Source organism: Panthera tigris, chromosome B1 (genome assembly GCF_018350195.1).
Source record: "Panthera tigris isolate Pti1 chromosome B1, P.tigris_Pti1_mat1.1, whole genome shotgun sequence".
Taxonomy (NCBI): domain Eukaryota; kingdom Metazoa; phylum Chordata; class Mammalia; order Carnivora; family Felidae; genus Panthera; species Panthera tigris.
This window is the reverse complement of record NC_056663.1, coordinates 50,376,421-50,391,108: the sequence shown is the minus strand read 5'-3', so window position 1 is coordinate 50,391,108 and position 14,688 is coordinate 50,376,421. Positions and strand designations below refer to the sequence as shown.

Below are 14,688 nucleotides of genomic sequence, written 5' to 3'. Positions count from 1 at the left end.
CTTGTCAGCGTGGACAAGCTGCTAGGACCCCAGGGGCGCTGAGATGTGGGAAGACAGGGAAGGGAGGGAGGAGGCTGGGGTCGATGTGAGAGTGCCCCCCCCAAGCCAGGGCAAGGGAGCGAGGGGAAGGTGCGGCCTCTCCTGGGGTAGGAGAGCCCCATGGAGGAGGTGGGCAGGTTCAGGGGCTTTCCAGAGCAGAAGGCATTCCTGCCCCAACGCGTAGTGTCTGTCACCTCAACCCTTTCCAGGTGTCCTCGGCCTCTGGGCGTGCCAACTGCTTTTTAAAGCACGAAGGGACTGATGTCCAAAACGGAAGGCTGCCACCCGTTAGTGTTGGGGAGCTTCCCAAACGATCGTTATTCCCCCCCAAAGAAATCCCGGCCAGGCTTTGTTCAGTTATACATTTTATTCTCTAATAGGTACAATACTAAAATAAACACAAATTAAAAAAAAGTTTTATTAAAACAAAACTGTACAAAAAAGCAGTATACTACATTTTAATTACAGAACAGTCTACTGTCCAAAAGGCACTAATCCAGAATAGGAGATACAATGATACAGGACTCATTTGAACTATTTTAATCAATACAATAGAGCACTTGTTTCTTTGACCATTTACATCTAGAAACAAGGGCTTTTTGCTACAGTCATTACACATTGTTATAAATATGAGTCCCACAGGTGAAGGTGCAGTATCGCTCTCCCTAGAGAAGGTTCAGGCCACGAGGGACTGTGTGGGGCTGAGAGGTGGGTGGGGGGCGGGGCCCGGGCCCAGGGCTGCCGGGCGCCTTCCCAGCGGATGGGCCGACTGCCCTGGGTGCACGGAGCTTGTCTTCCAGCCTGGCCTCCCAGATAGTTGGTTTCTGGCCATTACTGGCAGCCACTTTACCCCCCTCTTGTGTGTTAGCACCGGGAAAGTGGGTTCTGAGATGCTCCAGGGAACTGGGGCTGGAGGTCTGGGTGATGAAGCGCCAGCAGCTCAGCAGAGGGGAGGCATTTTGGTAACCTGATCTGAGAAAAGGCAGCGACTACTCAGAAGAGGGACACAGAGCCCAGGGACGGCTAGTGAGCTGGGCACTACGGCCAGGCAGAGCCCCCTGCTACCTTCTGGGCAAACTTCTGGCCCAGAAATAAGAGGTCCCGTTCCTCCATTCAGAGAGGCCCTGCATCCCCTCCTGATGGACCCGGTGGAGAGTCTTCTGTTGAGAGAGACCTGTTACAATCTTGTGTTTTGGAACTTGCCTTCTAGAAGTGGGATTCTGCTTCCCAGAGGCTGTGCCCTGCCTCGCTGCTGCCTCAGAACCACGAACAGCTCCTGGGCAGTAGACGGCCAAGCTGTGTCTCTGCTTGTCCGTGTTTGGTGACCTGGACAACTCTCTAAACCCCAGATTTCATTCTCTAACGGACTCTGGACCTAAGGAAGAGAGATACTGCAGCTTTCCAAACAGTGTCATACACAGAGAAGACAAAGACAGGCATCTGATGTTAACAAAAATAAGTAACAAAGAAATAGGATTAAACCAAATCTCTTCTCACAGCATCCTATACTACATCCTCCTTCTGCTTAGCAGAAAATTGTACGTACACAAAAATACAAATACACAATTTTGTAGAACAGTCTGATTTTAATATATTTATATATATTTATATTTATACGAGTGGCAGGTTAGTTCATTATATAGAGCTTTTTGCACTTTTGGCTCATATGCAACAAGGCTTATAAATTCAGCTTTAGCTTTCATTCAGGTTTTATAGCTTTTGAACAATTGTTTTCACATTTAAAGCAGCATCCAATTTGCACTAGGAGTTTGTGGTGATTATAGGAAAGATGGGGTCAGGAGGTTACTGACAGGGAAGGCAGGGCCAGGGCCAGGGGCAGATATACATTCCAGTGTGTGTGGCGATGTCAGAAGGATTGCTATGGGACAGAGTTGACCATGATGACCCCTTGAGGTAGACTGAACACCTTACAGCAGACTCAGACACAGGTGCGACTCCCCTCAGGGACACATGGTGCACAGGATGGGGGACAGAGACCAGGAGACGCCAGAGGGAAACACAAAGACTAAGACACACGACGGCCAAGGCAGGGAAGGGCACTCTGCCCCAAAGCCATCTGGCAGGGACCCCACACAGCCCGTCGCAGATACTCGAGTATTTGGTGGACGCTAAAGACTTTCAGGCAGTCCCAAGGCATCTGGTCCATGGTATCTGATCGGATTACGACTGTCAACCTCACTTTCCACTTTCCAACCTGCGCCAGCTAGTTCCCACCCCCCGCAGCGAACAGGGAGACACAGCTGCACACGGTTCCGCAACAGAAAACAGTCCCCCGCACTCTGTGCGCCGGGGTGTTCGGGTCCAGGTAACTGAGAAGAAAGGGGGGCTGTGGTGCCGCTCGCTGCACTGCTGTCCCCTGCTCTGCAGTGCTCCCGCGCACGCTCACTGGGACAACGGACAAGCACTCGTAGAACCCGTAAACACGAGCAACTGGAGAACAGAGCAACAGCGCACTGCCCGGATCCGGGTTGGGGTGACGCGCTCCAGAGAAGCCTCCCTTCCATTTCCACCACGGATTCAAGATTCTCCCGTCTGACCACTTTCATCAACCTGCCTCCCTTCTCTCTCCCAATCCAAAGAATTCCTCTGGCAAATTTGCCCATACCTGTTAAATGTGAATGCCCACCATTTGGGTTATGACATTGTCTGAACAAAAACGCTGGATTATTAATGAAAATAAAGTGCCTGGTATGGATTTGTCCGTTTTGCAAAACGTTCTAATGCACCAACAAATCATCTGAGCGCTGCTTAGTGCCGTGATGTGAACAGAGTGCAGTCACAAAATAATCCGTCGTACACCCACCACATAATAAAGGCCCCAAATTTAGGTCAGACTTAAATTACTTTAAAAAAGAAGCAAACAGATAATCTCACACTCATTTTCAAAGACACACTTGTGATCTTGCTTCACCCCCAGCGACGATGGCCTTTCTGAGCCCTTGTGAGCAGACACCCTGATCCCTCAAATCTAGGGAGAGGACAAGAAGAGGCAGCCAGGGTTCCAGTGATTAATGATGGCAAATGAATCATTGTGTTTTAAACCATGATTATCTGACTCTTTGCCCTCATGGGTCTGGATGCACTTTCCAGCTGCGGACAAAGACAGACCGAATTCTGCGCTGAGGCGGTCTTGCTCTCCCCGATCTCCCCACTCGACAGCTGTAGATTTTGCTAAGCAGGCTCCTTAACATTTTCTACGAACCAAGACCGTAACCCCATTGACAGAGACACCCTAAAAAAGCAGCGCAGGACAGAGTGACGGAGCCAGCCTGACGGGCCAGTGCCAATGCCGCCCTGCCCACGAGCTTGCCCTTGTAGTTCTGCCAGCAGAATGCTGGGGGCCCTGCAGAGGGGCAGCTATCTGCACCCGCCCCTGAGGGCTAAGTGTAGGGAGGGGAAGAGGAGGGGGCAGGGCACAGGCCGACTCTCCGGCGGGTTCCAGAGGTCTGTAACTTGCTTAGGCACTTAAAAAACAGAACTAGAAATGTATCCTTGGAAGGTACTGCATACCTACTGGTGACTATGGCCGTGGAAGGGAGGGAGGGGAGCCCATGGGGAATCAGAGAAGGCTGTGGGCTCTTCCAGGGGAGGCAACTATGATGTTCTTGGTCTCATCTGGCAGGGGCAATGTCCCACCTTGCAGCCTGGGTGAAGATGGAAACACCGGGGCTGAGCCCAGCAGCAGCTCTGCTCTTCCCTGTTTCTGCAGACCAGAGCAAACGGATCGGGGCAGAGTGGGTGTGTAGACGGTCTGCTCCAGACTCACGGCTACAGGACTGCACAGGCTTGCTATTTCCCGTGTGAGAAAGACTACTAGAAGAGGCCCTTTCGAGAGAAGTGTTCCGGCGAAACCGTGAGCAACGAAGAAAAGCCTTGCCAGAGATGCCGACGCTTGAAGGGAGAACTCCCCCTGCCCCCAAAGAACTTTGGTTTTGTGGTGCCCATTTTCAGAGATGCAGGATTAAGGGGCTCACTGACTTTAACATATTGAAATGTGGTTTTCAAGGCAAATCACTAACAATAATGCTCTTGAAAGGAGCCCACAGCTGAGCCCTCACCTCTGTTCAATCTACTCTACTAATGTATGCGCTGCCTGCCCCCGCCCATGAATCTGGCATAAAAACAAAAGAGTTCAATGTAATATCACTAGAGTGGCTGCTGTTTACATTAATATAGCACTAATGTCGTTTTGTTTCCAGTTTAATAGCTTCAGTGAATGATGAAGTGGAAAAATGACCCTCATAAGTTTACGCTGGGCTCTTAGTTCCAGTAAAGCAACAAAAGGGGAGCGGTTTCTGGGCTTAAAGGAAGCCAGAAAACAAGACGGAGACTTCAACTTGACCTGGAAGTGATGGGAAGCTGGAAAAGTTATAAAGGCAACACAAATCTTGTGACTCATCTCTGCCACCCATACTGGTTGGTAAGAGTCACGTGCTCTTTCCAAGCATGGAGTTAATGTCTCCATTCCAAAATTTCAGTGGCACCCAACTGCCACCAGAGATGCCAAATCTGGACCAACAGCTAAACAGAAGGCACACATACCTTGTTCCCTTCACATTAGGCTGGGTTTTTTTTTGGTGTGGGGCGGGGGGGATAATCAAAAATCCCATTAGCCAGCTAATGAAACAAGGTACCTATTACAGAGCCACCAAACTCAAATAGTCAACCTGATAGATCTGCTCACAGGGCCACTCCAACTGGGGCCTTCCTCCTGGGGTGGTTTCCACTCTCTTGGGCTCCAAGGATGCCTAGGACGTGATGGAGTGGATGAGAAGAGAGTGACAACCCCTGGGAACTTACTTTCAAGAGGAAAAGAACTGGAGAAGCGAGGGGGAGAGAAACATGGAATTTTAGTTCAGTCCTCCGGTCAGCTTGGAGCCCGGGCCCCTGACAATGGTCACTGAGCTGCCACCTGAATCCCTAGGCAGCTGGCCCCTTTGCTGGACTGTGGTTCATTAGACAGTTCTATGCTGATCCCAAATCTGGACCTGTCTCCATGTGGGGCAGACACTAATACCAGAATCCCCGAATCTCCAAAAGTAATGGCTCAGCCCCACTGTCTCTCGTGTCTATGATGGGACAGCAGAACGAGCTGGAACGGCTTAGCTAAACACTTCTGTGCAGAAGCAGGATGCCTAACAGTAACAGGCACTAAGAAAATGCTTGAAGAGCTAAACAGAGGGAAAACAGGAAGTGCACTCTCTGCCTCAACTAACTGCAACTACACCCAAGGAGTGCTAGTAAATTCTACTTCTCCTCAAAACGCAGATGATGAGACAGCCATTCTGTTTCTCCTCCTGCCCCCAAAAGGCAGGACCTCACATTTGCCTTCTAGAGACAGGATGTTTGAAACAGGTTTCACATCACTGTTGCTGAGCCTCACTGAGTTCACTGCGTTTCTGTCACTATCACTAACCACGGAGAAAGGCCAAGGGGAAGGGATGCTCTAATGTCTAGATCATCAAAGTAACACTAGTTCAGTGTCAGGGGGAATGAAGTGCACAGACAGAGGATAGCAATGTGACAGTGTGCTAGTGGGGATTATCCAGCATTGTCTTGTGAGAGAACAAAATAGGTTAAGTGCATTGATTTCACTCAGAGCAATGCCAGGCAGACCCTGCAACCTGTTCTCCAAATAACATCTACTAACGTGAAAGAAGCAACTGGAGATTTTCCTCGACTCCATTAAGGTGATGCTGCTCAGTGTAGGGTCTGCGAATCTTCAAGAATAAACAAGACAGTAAGAACACTCAGCACAGTGCCTGGCGCATAGTACATGCTCAATAAATGTCAGCTGCTATGATCATGAGCTCTGAATGCTCAGGAGGTCTGAATGTTTGTCTCTTGTTGCATTATGATTTAGAATGACATCTTTCTTTACTCTGGTCTCTTGTAAGAGTAACTTCTGGTGTTTTCTTCCAAAAAAAAAATACTATTTCATGGGTAAGTACTACCCATGCTTTCAGGGATTTGGGTGAGTTGGCTTTCTTTTTTGCTTTTTTCTTTTTAGTGGGGGCTGCTGGTGGTAATGGCATTATAAGGTGTAGGGTTTTTGGAATCACCAAAATGGCCCGTGGAAACAACTGGGGAGGGAAATGTCTTGCCAACTCCAGTTCTTTTTTAGTAGCACCATTCCTTAAGCGGCACATCGAATACTTTGATCCCTAAAAGAGCAGATTGTGTTAGGTTTTAACTGCAGTGATAATTCTATTTTGTTTGAATATAAGCAGATAATCAGAACGTTGTGCTGGCTGTTTGAATGCCTGTCTCAGCAATCGGAGTCATACTCCAGTGAGTTCTCAGAATTTCTAATCTTAAAACAGCTTCTCAACTGTAATGGAGATGGTGATCTTTCAGCAGCTGGGAAAATAACGGATGGGGTACTCTGCTCTTTGGGGCCATAAATCCACAATCATTCCAACTGTCAGAAGACTGATAGGACCCCACAGGGAAGTCTCCACACTAGCACATGTATCTTGAAAGTAGGCGCATGGGGGTGGGGCTGAAAGTCACTTTTAGATCCTATAGGAAGAGAAGCACCGTGTAAGAACTTTTAATGGCATTTTTCCTGATCTGGCCCAATGACTACACATTTTGGAGGTATTTTTGAGGAGAACAAGAATAAAAGACCTCAAGGCAGAACCTTTTCCCAAATTCTGTTTGTGGACGGGGAGAGAACAGTTATAGAGAAGCAGCCTGCCTCAGCATTTTCATCAAAATGAAGTCTAACTAGCACTTGGTTAGGATCCCTTCTGATATGTGGAGACGGGGGAAAAGGTTTGTATGAGGGTAAGCAGCAAAATACGAACAAAAGCAAGAGTGGCATTTTCTCAGTGGTTACTAAGCAATCCCGGAGTGTCCAGGCTTGAAGGAAGAAGGCGCTCGTGGCCCAGGCTCACGGGCACAGCTAGGAGCCCCACAGAAACGAAGCAGCTTGTGAGAGGCTGCTTGGCACTATGCTGGGTGCTGGTATTCGTGCAGAGGCTCACTTGATCATAGAACTGAATGAAGACTTCTGCAAGTGATGGAAAAAACCAAAGCATATTCTAGAGAAAAGCTAGCTGGCGACACAGCAGCTCCCCTCCAGTGGGAGGCCTCGGCGGGAGAACAGCAGACATCCTGGGCAGGCGGTGTAAGGTGTCAAGGCCACACGATGCTCAGGGGGACAAAGTGATGAAGAGAAAGCAAGCAAAGTGAAAGGGAGAGAAAACATGCACCTGGGTGGGCTGGGGAGACAATCCCACTGACTCAGCAGAGCAATGGGGAAAACTAGGATAACAAAAGGCTGCTGACATAAGGAACCTGGTTTTGCCCTGTAAGAGCAATGTGGGGAAATCTGGGTGACACTCATGCATATACATTAACTACAGGACACTGTAAGTATCAGGACTCCATTTATGCCACATAGTTGTTAAAAGCTCATGTGTTTACATCTGTTTGTATCATGTCTGTCAAAGATCCTATGATTCAGTGAGGAAAACGCTATTTAACTCACGTGTACACTCCCATTTGATACTTTCTAATGGTGACAATGGAAATATCAAGTAACCAAGGAGAAAATCAAAATCCCAGGAAGCTTGTTAGACAGTAAATGTCCTCAAGTGAGGCCACATGATGTGCTTAGCTGGCCAGCAAGTGGGGCAGTCATGAAGGGCTTGTCAGGGACTGACTCAGTTTGGGGTTCTGACTAAAGTTTCTGCCAAAGGTGGAGCTAGTCAAAACTCGATGTGAGACAGAGGTTTCAAATGATATAGAAGTCAAGTGGGGAGCAACAGCGAAGGCTTCCATTTTGAAGTTGAAATAACTCCAAATCCTTCTCTTTCACTAAAGGGAGAGGACACGAACACCATGTCATTATTTTAGTTTACTGAGCTGCTGTTCCAAATGTTCTTGGGAGCATCAGTGCTAAAAGGGAACAGGGAATGGGAGATCTGCCATTTCCAATTGCATAAAGGACAGAAATCCTTTTAATTATGACCATGCCAATCTACATCTTGCTAAAACAGCTAATTACATGTCAGGAGGACACTCAGTCATTCAGAACAATTGTCGTTATATTTTTATATATTCATTCTGTGCCACCCCCCTCAATTACCATGGTTACAATTTGAAAGGATTCAGGCAAACCTTCATTTGATCACAGCACACCAATGTGAATTTGAGAGTTAATTATGGCTGTATAGAGCCACTTTTATTAAAAGAGAAAATGAAAATGGAGTTAAGGGAGCGGCATCCCAAGATGTCTGAGCCGGGCACACACGCCCTGCTCAGGTCAGCGTGTGGCAGTCATAGTGACAGGGCACACTCGACAGCTGCCCCCACACCACTGCACTTTGGGGCTCAGACACCCATGGAAGGCACGGTCATGCTATCCAGATGGGCAAATCAATTCCCAAACATGTCAAGCAAAAAAGGTGTCAGGACTGAAAGGCAGAGCCTCCTGCAGATGCATCCCTGTTTGCTGTCAGGGCGCTGCACGGGCTAACAAGATAACGGGCGTGAAACATGGGTGGCTGACGGCCAGAAGTTAGACTTGACTTGAATCAGTTAGATTTAGTTCTGCGCAATGCTTGGCCCCAAGCATCCTATGAAGCGTGATAAAACAGAAGTCCAGGGTTCTGCACAATGGTTACCCACAGCATCTACTACACCCTCAAGGTCCCTGGGTGACGATAAGCACGGGGTGCAAGATCTTTTGGTGCAAGCAGATTTCCCCTCCCTTCTCCACCCTACGTACTCCCCTTTTAATTACTAAAGAAAACTAATGTTATAGGAAACTGGATTTCTCACATCGTTAGCTTTCTCTTTGCTGCTACTTTTCATCTCCACCAAGACTTCCAGCTTTCGAATGTCCATAGATAGGAACAGAGTTGCACTTCAGAGGTAAGTGAGTCAACCGTTGGTCCTTTAAGATGACAAAAGCAGTCGCTTATCACTTTTAGCTTGTAAGTAAAGAGACTGAAGAACAGCCTTTCTGAACATAACCTGTTTATAAGAGGAGTTTTTGTGACTGGAAAAGGAACTTGTGGGGTCGATGTATTGAAAAAGTCTTTCCCACCATCTCAGTATGGTAGTTCTCCTTAGAGGCGTAAAGAAAGCTTTCCTCTTAGGTGATAGTCATCTTTTGAAGAGAAGAGCATGTGATGAAGGAGAGCGCGGTACTGAAAAAGAAAGGGCCTCTACTGTGACAATACGCTACCACTAGGGAAATCCTTACAAGATAACGTGGCCATTCATAGTTGCCTCCCTGGGAAAACCTTGTGTTCTCATTATGGTACAATACCTTCAAACTGGAAAACTTAGGTATTACTGAAGTAATGTAAATTAGTCTGGAAATTAAGAAACAGGAAGAAGGTTTTCGGGCAGGCAGCTCAGTTAGCCAAATTCAACATGGCTGACAACTGATACCCGAATCCTGAGTAAACATCCTTGCTATTTAGAGAGCACACAAAAAGGAATGTTTTAAATGTGTAATTCCCACCCCTTCCCCAGTGCATCCCCCACCCCATCCCTATGCTCCAGAAAGACGCTGTCAGCCAGCAGCTGGTCAGTGCGCCCAACTTTCACTTGGGAAATCTTGACAAACAAAACCGGCTCAGTAAAGCTATAAATGGATTTGGCTGGTCTCAATGCAGCCCCAGTGAATACAGTAGTAAAACATTACTAATAATCACAACAACAAAATGACAAAATCTATCACCACTCTGACCTAAGATTTAAATCACGGACAGAGATTAACACAGAAAACCAACGCACAACGTGAAGGGTCGGGACTATTCAGTGTAGAGTGCTACTGAGCACAAGATCATCAATAACAAGAAAAATTATTGCCTAAGAATCTGTTGAGACTTATTGGGGAAAAATACTCTGGTTGTTCTCTGAACAAAAAAAGACAAAAAGCAATTTTAAAAGGCAGAGCTACAAGTTACATGGGAAGACTGCTTCTACCCAAACCCTTCTTAGGACCAAGAGAGTAAGGACTTGAAGTTCACATTTTTAGGATGGGTAGGAGGACTGTGTGTGAAAAAGGGATTATTTGCACTGTTATGGGCAGAGATAATGTAGCTGGTCAGTGGAATACGTAGCTGGTCACAAAGATGGCCTGCAAGACAGAAAGGAGTGTTTGTGTGAAGAGATGGACCACACCCACATGCTCTGCCTTCTGTGGAAGATAAAAATCCCAGCAAAGATGTCTGCTCAAGATGAGGCCCTTAGTATTGGAGCCCAGAGGCAAATGGAAGGGGAGCTGTTCACAGAGGGAGAGAATGTGACTGGAGATTCCTGATGAAATAAGTCTATTTACACTTGGTGCTTGATGGCTAGAGTCCAGGAGGGAAGTTTGTAAAGAACTGAAATGAGTGTTTGAGTGAGCTCTTCATGAGTTGTCCCCTTTGAGGTAAAAATATATGTGGATATCTGGCCCCAACAGCGGTACTGTCGGTTACTGGACTGCGTGCCATCGAAAATCTACCAGGAACCACAGTACTGGATTTGCATACTTCACTGTTGATGAGCAGCTACTTCCTCACCCGTATCTTTTTAGGTGGTCACCTCTACTGAGCTACAGTGAAAGGTACCTTAAAGGGGTCTTCCTGTTCCAGGAACTTTCTTCCTGGGAAGGAACAGGAGAATGTGGCGGGGGGGGGGGCGTCCACCCAAAGACAGTGTGTGGGAACTGTATAGATCCCATAGGTAGGTGGAAGGTAACCGCACTTTTCAACCACTTAAAGGACTGAGACTGTGAAGAAATGCCCTAAGGGGTACTCAACAATTACAAGCTTTGCTGAAATAAACCAAAGTGTCTATTTGGTACTGACTGACACCAGAAGGTCTCAGCTAAGAGTGTACTGTATTGCCCTCCCTGGCCTTCACCCCACATTAGGGTTATCAACAGCAAATCAGAAATCTCATTCAGATGGTCCATCTTTAAAAGGTCCCTTTGTAAGGCTGTGTTGTAAGAAGAGTAGGAAGTTTACCCATGTGACTATAGTAATTCAATGAAAGTGTCTTTCAAAAAATAACAGACAAGTTCCTATAAGAACTGCTGACAAGGTTTCCACCCCACCCTTTTATTTAGTCTTCTTCACTAGGGAAGAGCAGTCCTGAAACAGTCCTCTGGGGCCTGAGGGATGTACAGGATGGAGTAAGAAAAGAGGGGTAGATCAACCCAAAAGTACATAATGGGATTTTTTTTTCTTTTTCTTTTTTTTTTTTGAGTCTGGCTCTTTTCCCTTCAGTAAGACAGGAATTTAGGGTTTTTTAAGAAAAAAATTCACCATCCAAAGATACTACAAATTAAGACAGTGACAACTCTGTGTGCCATTATGAGAACTAAGGTAGACTGGACAAGACAGCAGAATTGAACCCAGGGACAAAAACAAAACAAAAACAAAAACAAAAAAACAATGGCAGATTTAAATCTAGGCCCCAAAGAACTGTATTTTTGCTCTCGGTGAAAAAGCAAAAGTTATATGTAAGGCAGCGGGTCTTAAGAGCAGGCCAGCAGTCTTCTTCAATTAAAAGAAGAATTCTGGATGAAAGATTCCTTCTTCCTGAACCCAGTATGAGGCTATCCTGCATTGGTAGACATGTGCTCTTACTTTTTCCAGGTTGCCAGATAGGGCCTGCTACTGCTTTCATGGATACTGACTCCCCTTTTTTCTCTGAAGCTTTTCTCCTTCCTTAAGGCCTTAAAACAATGAAACCTTTTAGCTCTTCTCTGGCAATCACTGTATTTCTTTAGAAACTGCAGCTGTCTTAACAGTTTGAGTCTGTTTCTTTAAAAAGACCAGCAAGAACAAATGATACTAGCAATCCCATCATAAAGAAGCTATCAATTATAATAATCTCCTTACAATAAATCATGGATGTGGCTTGTCAGACAGTATATTTTCCTCTCTTTTCTTTCTGATTCAACTGAGAATAAGCAGACAAAATTTCACCGGAATGGGAAGATACAATACATTACATTTTTTTTTCTAAGTAATATAAAAGGAAAGAAAGATAACATAATCTCCTAATTGAAATAAAAACTCAAACACACCAAGAAAGAAAATGAGCAGGGGGATCATTCCTGAGAATAACAAATGCTACTCTTGAATCTGTTGGTTCAAGTAATACAGTAAAACAGAAAAGACTACCCCATTTTACTCCAATTCTTGGAAGCTGGAAAAAGTATATACATTTTCTGCCTGAAATCCACAGACAAGAGCAGGCCCAGTCCCTGCCCTTAGCTCTTTAAAGTCACAGACCCATATAAGGTGGCATTTTCATGCCCTCTAAAGGCTTCCGCACACTGGCGTAGGCAGGATGAACAGACAGGGAGAAGACCTTGTCAGCATACGCCTTAAATGGAGTCAGACCAGCTAAAAACTGGTGGGTATTTAATATCTACTAATGAGAAAGGGAAAAACAAAGAAGGTCAGTCTCACTCTCTTCTCAATGGTTTTAGGTTGAATACATCTGGTGGGGGCATGGAGGTGAAGAGGTAAGGAAATGGCGCCTTCCTTCCATCTTAGAAATTGTTCTTAGATAATGGACGAAAAGACAGTTAACAGCCAGCCCCAAATCCCCCTTTAAACAAGGCTCCACTGTGCGTAGAAAGGAGATGGAACGAGGCAGAAAATACACAGCAGTCATGCCTCCCTCAGACGCACCCTACGCCGCTACATTGAAGGCTGTTTCCTCTTCCCCACAGTGACAGTGTGTCATTTAATCGGGATGCCAAGAGATCATTTTCATACAAGGCCAGCAGATGTAATTTTCTTTGATGCATGAATAGTTCATCATTTTGCTACTAGATGACAAGGTGATCACAGGGTGACTTTATAACGCAAGTTCACTGTTTGGTATTTTGAGTTCTCAAAATGAAAAAAAGATTTATCAAATATAAATATCTTTAAAAAGTAACAAAAGTGCTACATATGTGATCAAGGAAAAAAATTCCATTAGTTACTGCCGCTTAAAGTAGATTAAACTTTACAAATATTACCACATCCATTATCAATATGGCTTCCAATTATTAAATAAATTGCCTGTAGCAATATAGCTTTTCACACCTCTACAAGGACAGAGTAAAGAGAACACCAAAGCAGTCACATCACGTTGTATCTTGAAGACACACCACGCAAGTGGCAATTGTCCCCTGCTTTTTTCTGCTCCTTTTTAGGAAAGTATTTGCAATTGTGATAGTCAGTCAGCATAATCCCACCATAAAGTCCTCTATCAACCTCTCATATTGAGGGGGCTTCAGTTAATGGATACAAAGACTGGAAGTTCATTCACTCATTTGTGACCTTAGCTCCATCCTTGAAAGACTTTTTTTTGGTAGCAGGGAAAGGGGACACAAACAGGAGGCAAAGCAGCGTCCATGATGACCTCCAGCACTTTTGCAGGCAGGCACATACCTGTGCCGCGTAACGTACAGTGGTTCTGAGAACTGGACTTAACATCCATTAGACATTCAGCTCATGTTTTTTGTTTTGTTTTGTTTTGTTTTTTTTCCAATGCTCTCAAGCTGGGTTTGTTTTGTTTTGTTTTGTTTTTTTAAATGACTTTTGTTTTTTTGTGTGTTTGAATCATGGTCCCAAAGGCAGAAGGCAGTATTTTATCTACTAAGTCACACAGCTTGTGAGAGGAAAGGATGTCTGTGTCAGGCATGTTAACATCAACCAAAATCTGAGATCAAGTTTTTCCATGGACATTCCACATTTTTCCACAGCACCCAAAGAAGTATAATCTAGCCACAGTGTGACTATTATGAGGCACGGCTTATTGCAGCTGGAAATCAATTATTCCCACGCTGAGTGGGAATTCTAGTGTTCCTTTTACTCTGCAGATACTCCCCAAATGGTGTCTGTCAATCCTGGGCCACACTACCTCAGCTTGCATCCTATCAGTCTTGGGGAAGGAAAAGGGTACAGACTAGTGTTACAGGAATCTAAAGGTACCCAAGGTTTTACACGTAGCCTATTATTTGAGAACTGAGGGCTATCTAAATACCTGGAAGCACTTTCTTGGAATGCTAAGACAGAGCAGCAAGATTTTCTAGCCTCGGGGGCTGGGAGAGGGAAGTTTGGTTGGTTGGTTGGTTGGTTATTATTTACTGGGAATTAATACTGAGAGAGTATATGCAAAGGCTGAGGGCACCATGCCATCTTCACAGAACAAGACCCTAAGGGCTAACTGACATACAAGAAACTGCAAGTTATACTGTAAGAACACATGTTAAGGACCGAGGAAAGTCTGCTAAGGTGCTACGTCTAAACTAAGTTAACTTCTCATGTTCAACCCTCCCTGATCAGTCGTCATCCAGGGCCTCTGTCTTGATTTCGTTGGCTCCTTGTCGGGCCAAGGCCAAGATAGTGTGGTTGACTGCTGCCATTTCCACAGCTAATGAGATGGGGTCTTGGTGGTCACTATGGCTAGTGCTGTCATCCTAGACATGCAGAAATAAGAAACAAATGTTATTAGTGGATTGGTAAAATTCTCCAACTCACAGAAAGGCATGCTGAGGGCAAGGGGAGGCAGAACATTCGTGGGAGGACACAGTGGGTGAGGGGCTCGTGACAGAGTAGAGGTGAAATGTATTTAAGTAGACACTGAATGGAAATAGGTCCAGACTTCCAG

The 14,688-nt window shown here is 45.6% G+C and overlaps 1 protein-coding gene across 8 annotated transcripts in view; it reads right to left on the bottom strand.

Annotated features, from left to right (window-relative positions):
- Positions 1–391: 391 nt before the first annotated feature.
- HMBOX1 (homeobox containing 1) overlaps positions 392–14,688 on the bottom strand; it is a 198,141-nt gene continuing 183,844 nt past the window's right edge. For all 8 annotated transcript variants that reach the window (XM_042983540.1, XM_042983543.1, XM_042983544.1 and 5 more), the window contains one exon: positions 392–14,497. In XM_042983540.1, the coding sequence (XP_042839474.1) occupies positions 14,360–14,497 (138 nt within the window). In that variant the 3' untranslated portion in view covers positions 392–14,359. The remainder of the gene's footprint in view (positions 14,498–14,688) is intronic.